We start from the raw sequence: 5,970 nt of genomic DNA on the forward strand, positions 1-5,970 counted from the left end.
GTCTGTTTGGTGCGGTGAGAGGCGGCTCGCTGGAGAACTCCTGATGTGCGGCGCTGGGTCTGTAACTCGGACACAAACGGTGACCTCAGGCATCACGGGGAATGCATCCGCTGCACGAGTGGCTCACATGGTTCCGGCATCACCTCACAACTGATACAAACTACAGCAAACTATACCATAAGGGGTTAAAACAGATGATGGTCTATATATAGGCAAATGATGACTTAATGGAAAAATAGTAAAAGAAATAAACCAGAACCTTTACCCTGTGCGTGTTTATGCTGACTAAAAAAGATTTATATAAACTGGTTAATACAACTGGTTTTATTACCAGTCTAAAATCTAGAGTGATAATACATTTCTTTGATGAAGAAAATTAGGGAATTGTAGATATTTGTCTGTCAAATGGCTAAATCTAATATAATGTGGTCACCGTTTTGTTGCAGAATAAATATTATGTTGCTGATAGGTGAGAATTAAATTTCTTAAATGTTTTACTCCAGTGAATATTTCTCAGGACTATTATTATTATTATTATTAATATATATATATATATACTATATTATATATATATTGAAAGAGTAAATCATTTTTCAATTCTTGACCATATACAGTGTGTATATATATATATATATATATATATATATATAATACTATCTAAAGTAAAACAAGACATCTTCCACATTTAAAATATATTTATTGTTTAAATTATTTTAAAATGAAATGAAAATTATTTTTTATGAAACAGGGCTATTATACTTAAATATTAAGGTCTATTAAGTACTATAAATATAGTTGCATTTATATACATACATACATACACACACACACACACACACACACACACATATGTCTAGTTTAACTTGATGTACCAAAATAACTCAAACTGTAGTAAAATAACTCAAACTAAAACTTAAAAGTTAATAAAAATTACATATAAAATTAAAAAACAAAAAATACAGACAAAAAAGTACCTAAACTTTTTTTATTATTATTATTAAGTATTAATAAAAGCTACAATAGTGTCTCAATGATACTGAAATAACAAGAAAGTAATAACAAATATAATAATAATAATAATACTAAATAATAGACAAGGAAAATATTAAACTGTTTTAATAAATTAGCAATAATTTTCTATAGATAATTAGCAATAATTTGCTATACATAAAACATATGAAAACTTGCCCCAACTTGTCACTTTTAGTTTGGAGGGCAACCTTATAGTTAACTAGCTCTGGTTTGCCCTATTCATTAACAACTTCTACTGAAAGGCTTTTTGTTCTAAATGTCACCACCAAACACTGTGACAACATAGGCCTAAGCTATTCTGAATGTCAGTGAAATGTTACATCTAACTCAGGAGAGTGACCTTGAGTTCCCTTGAGTAATGTGAAGTGCTGTTGCTCTCCATGGTGCTGAAACAGGTTCAACTGATAATGATGCCCTGAGGAGGGACTGGGTTTCTACGACTCCATGGGACAGTTTGATCAGTGCAAACATGTTGTTGTTGGTGCTTTCAGGCAAATAGTGCAAGAACGTTATCCTGTCTTAAACTATACTTATAAATAAAACAACCCAGATGTCAATAACCCCTCATTGCATTGTGATTTAAAACAGTTGAATGTGTATTCAGTGAAAACTCATGCTGCACGTGTTCATACAGAAATAAAAGTAGATAAAAAAAAAAGATAATCAAGATTTCTGAAACCAAGGCATGTGTAAACATTTATTACAACTGATCTGAATGACAATTACATTAAATATGCATATAAATATATAACTTGACCATTTAAACAATTTAATAAATACCTAAATAAATATGCATGTTTAAGAACAATTTTTGGATAACACTGTAAAAAACAATATTTTGTCAGGTAACCTAAAAATGTGCTTTGCTAGTAACATCTTGTTTTTTTGTTGATGTCAAAAATAGAATATGACTTAATCAACCTGAATACATTAGGTTACTCCAACAAAAGTCATTGTAAGGTCAGATCAAGTAGAAATAACTTATTAAAGTAATACAAGCACTAAAATATTCACTTTTTACAGTGTAGAAGTTCCTAATCATTAAGACTTCACCACTTCTTAGAACCTGCAGAAAGAGGAAAAACAGAGAAATGGGTACGTTAGTGAACCATAGGCCTGGATCTTCATATTGATAATAATACGCAGTTTGATAAACAGTTTTCCACAAACAGTCCTTTAATTTTTATTTAAAGTACGCAATGTCCATTTTAACTGTTGCTGCACGATACATAAATGAAGTGGTTACCTGAGCGTCCGGCGGTGTTACATCCCAGAGACGACATGGAGCCGATTCTGTCCAGTTTGCGCCCGAAACACCCGGAGTAACTCTTGGAGTCCTGCCGGACCGTCCTCAGGTCCCGAGCAGACAGATAGTCTCTCATGTCAGTCCGGGGTGGAGTTTGAGCGCGGGTTTCCTCAGGATTAGCCTCCTCTTTCTCCACTTTCGTCAGTGTTTGCTCTTGAGAAGCAGCGGGAATGGACTCTTCCAGTCGCTGTAGAAGAAGCTGAAAGGCCCATATGTGGCTCATTAGTTTGCCCTATTGAGCGAGCATTATTAAGCAAGTTTTCCTCTCTCATTCCTGGTTTTTCGTCTTACCTTTAAGACATCCATGTCCTCGCTGGTTAAGTCTGCGTTTTGCAGCGGGAACGCGCACATGAGCTGAACGCTGAAGAGCAAGAGAAGGCCAGCTAGAGGAATGTCAATCGACTTCATGTTTCCTGATGTTTTTTGCTGCTCTTCTGTCTTCCGTGTCGTTGTCTGTATACTCTTGTCAGTGGAGTCTCGAGCTCTTTTATACTTAAAAGTTTGACACGCCAGTAATGTGAAGAATGGCCGCTGCATTCCGACACCTCAGTCTGATAAAGGCTGCTGTCGGAAATGAGTCCTTTAAAGCTTATAGTCGAGTCCAAATGGGCCATACAGTGACGGGAACACCTTCATGATTTCATTTTACTCTACTTCTCTGAAATCATTCAGTGTACATGGCACTTTAAGGCAAGTTACAGTACATAACTTAATAATAATGTCACTATATAATGCTAGAGTGAGCAGTTTATAGGCTGATATATTATAATATGTAGGCTAAAAACTGTGAACATCAGTCAACACGGTCTCAAGATAATTCATACGATTTCACTCAAAGTTTCGTATTATCTGCTCGCACTCCAGGGGCCGGTTGCATAAAAGGTTTAGTCTTAAGTTAGTCATCTTTTTTTTTTTTTTCATAGACTGGTCATACACTCTTTTTAGGGTCAAATATGGACTAATTCAGCTGTTGGGTTAAATTTTTAAATGAAATCTTAACCCAAAAGTTGGGTTAGTAGGCTACATAATTGACCCAAAGTTAATTGGGTTGAAACAGCCCAACATTTTTTTAGAGTGTATTAATTCTGTCACATAAAAGCGTAGATTAGTCTACGCTGAATCCACAAAAAAACAAACAAACAAAAAAATTACTATTTGTAATGCCTACTTAATACTTTCTCATTTAACAGAATAATAACGTTAAATAATCTTTTGGGGATATTTTCACAGCCAAATGTAATTACAATTACAATTAATTAGATTAATAAATCGACACATCATGTAATTAATTAGATTAAAAATTGTAATCGACTGACAGCCCTAATATATATATAATATATATATATATATTTTATATAGTTTTTAAGGGTTTATATAGGTATAGGCTACATTATAGATATATGTATCACAACGCTGATTTTAAAGTGCTAGTATATCCCAATGCTGATTTTCATATAATTTCCACATTATTACAAATCTGGGATAACAGATCATCAGATTTATGGTTTAGTTTATTATGTATTAATATACAAGGCTTGCATTGTTAGTGAATTACCAATCCTAGTTTGAATTTAGGTTTATTCTGCAACTGTTACAGTGTATTTAACGATTGTTTTCATATAAATCAAACCTCTTAACTGGAACACAATGCCTCAATTGGTTTATGATCATTCTCTTTATAGTCTCATGATCTCTCAACATTTCTGTGCTCAAATCGTCTGTTTCCAGTTTTCAGCTTGTTCTGTAGTCTCTGAATCCAACACGCTCTCATTCCCAACTCGTCCGATACTTTTCAATAATATCTACCTTTACAAACCCATTTAAAGAATTAAATGCGACTGGATCTGACGCATAGAGCAAACAACTGAAAGCAATGGGGTTCCTTACACTTTTAAAAAATGACGCTAAAGGGGCACCCAGTGCGTAAAAAGTGATGCCAAGGGCTCCTGACCAAGAGTCCCTGTGTGACGAGCTGAGAGTGAGAACGTGTTAGTGGATCAGGGCCTATATGGACAAGCAAAGTATAGGCTGGATTATATAGCACCTAATATTTAATAACAATAAAGGTCAAGCTTCATAGTGAAAGAAAATGAAAATGCATATAATAAATGCTTCGAATTTTAATCAGTGTATGATTTACTTTACTTTATTTTTAGTTATATATTCTATTCATTATATATATATATAATGTAACTCCTGAAATGCCCCTGTAGCCGGAGCAAAACTGTCTTTTAAGTTTAGTTTTTAATTTTTTACTGTGTTTCTTTATGTCTATTTTTAACGAAAAAACTGAGACATTAACAAATGCATTAGGTTGATGTCAATGCATTACATTAACATACGCATTAGGCTAATTTACCTTCTATTCATCGTCAGATATACTCACTTTAGTTTTAGACCACACTGACACACACGTTATGCAAAATATTTATTTTGCAGCAATATACATTCTCTATAACACGATTGTATTTATAGGGAGGACATAATAAATACATACATACATAAATAGATGCAACAGTACAAAGCAGCAGTCATGGAACCTTCAAATACAAACTATTTACATGTCTAAATCTTAAATAAATAATGACCAACACATACAGCATCACCTGAACACAAATCTACGGTAAACTTTCAGTCAGCACTTCTTTATCTAAGATAAAGTGTGTCAAGTATTTCAAAGTCCCAACCTGCAAGAAGTGACATGACATGAAGTAATAAGACATGACTTATTTAATTTCTAACACGCGTTTGAACAGTGTTACATATCTGGTCAAGATGACCTGACATCTCCTAACAAACCTCCGCTTAACACCCGAGTCCGCTAAAAGACCCGATTCTTTCGAGTCTGACCCCAAAGCAGCTCCTCAGCCCGCCTTTCTTGAATCGACTCCACGAGCGCTTGGATGTGGACAGTAAGTCACCCAGGAGACGCTCGAATGCGCGATCTTTCCCCGCCAGCGCTGAGCTGCGCTCGTCTGATTCCCACGGTTGCTCGGCGCGCTCGTCCAGTGCGCTCTTCTGCGCTCCCGCATCCTTCTGCTCCATCTCCGACTCCACAAACGGCGCGTTCACTTCTTCGTCTAGCAAATGCATAAGACTCTGCTATTAAAAAAAAAAGCATATGATTAGCCAGAGTCTAATAAACCTTAAGAGTGAGCCAAGACTGAAAGACTCACCTGTAAACTGGTAACTGGTTTGGCACCGACCCAGTTTAAAAGTAGAAGTGAAGATACGCAGAATATAGAGATGTTGGCAATCATTGTTGGTGAAGTATTTTGGGGGTCAGCACTCTTCAGCGGTGGCTGTGCGCGGCTCCGTTCACTCTTCTCTCGAACCCAAGCACAGTGTCCAGGTGCGCGCTTTTATTTCGCCGATTTCGTCACGGTCACCCAGGAAAACCCAGCCGACCTTACGGGGAGGGCTCTTCATTTTCATTAGGATCCCTCCTCGTTGACCGAACATTGCAATGGTGACGTGCAGGGGGCTCCTTCCAATTGTCAAAGCAATAGATGTCATCACTTACACTCATCTCATCCCAGTGTTTTATACAGAAAGCTCTAAAAAAATGTTATCCAGTATATTGTGCATTTTGTTCAAGGCGTACACAAATTGCAAAGGCAAGCTACTTTAAG

The 5,970-nt window shown here is 35.9% G+C and overlaps 2 protein-coding genes across 2 annotated transcripts; both read right to left on the bottom strand.

The window, feature by feature from the left end:
- Window positions 1-2,081: 2,081 nt before the first annotated feature.
- On the bottom strand, window positions 2,082-2,746 carry LOC107602446 (brain natriuretic peptide-like). The gene is made up of 3 exons (XM_016294939.1): window positions 2,630-2,746; window positions 2,279-2,537; window positions 2,082-2,098 (listed from the first exon to the last, which is right to left on the bottom strand). Exons 1-3 carry the CDS (start codon window positions 2,744-2,746, stop codon window positions 2,082-2,084), a joined length of 393 nt encoding a protein of 130 aa, XP_016150425.1.
- A 2,385-nt stretch (window positions 2,747-5,131) lies between these two features.
- Window positions 5,132-5,598, bottom strand: LOC107602453 (C-type natriuretic peptide 3-like). The gene is made up of 2 exons (XM_016294946.1): window positions 5,515-5,598; window positions 5,132-5,437 (listed from the first exon to the last, which is right to left on the bottom strand). The coding sequence occupies exons 1-2, from the start codon at window positions 5,596-5,598 to the stop codon at window positions 5,144-5,146; spliced, it is 378 nt and encodes a 125-aa protein (XP_016150432.1). The 3' UTR covers window positions 5,132-5,143.
- Window positions 5,599-5,970: the final 372 nt, after the last annotated feature.

The sequence above is a fragment of the Sinocyclocheilus grahami genome, unplaced genomic scaffold (assembly GCF_001515645.1).
Source record: "Sinocyclocheilus grahami isolate Dianchi unplaced genomic scaffold, SAMN03320097.WGS_v1.1 scaffold327.1, whole genome shotgun sequence".
NCBI lineage: Eukaryota > Metazoa > Chordata > Actinopteri > Cypriniformes > Cyprinidae > Sinocyclocheilus > Sinocyclocheilus grahami.

What these genes read in the sequence shown, in the direction of transcription:
- LOC107602446 (XM_016294939.1), bottom strand. Translation starts at nt 2,746, where the DNA reads ATGAAGTCGATTGACATTCCTCTAGCTGGCCTTCTCTTGCTCTTCAGC. An exon ending in AGGACATGGATGTCTTAAAG is followed by an intron (nt 2,538 to 2,629) that starts GTAAGACGAAAA and finishes TGGGCCTTTCAG; the next exon opens with CTTCTTCTACAGCGACTGGA.
- LOC107602453 (XM_016294946.1), bottom strand. Translation starts at nt 5,598, where the DNA reads ATGATTGCCAACATCTCTATATTCTGCGTATCTTCACTTCTACTTTTA. An exon ending in AACCAGTTACCAGTTTACAG is followed by an intron (nt 5,438 to 5,514) that starts GTGAGTCTTTCA and finishes TTTTAATAGCAG; the next exon opens with AGTCTTATGCATTTGCTAGA.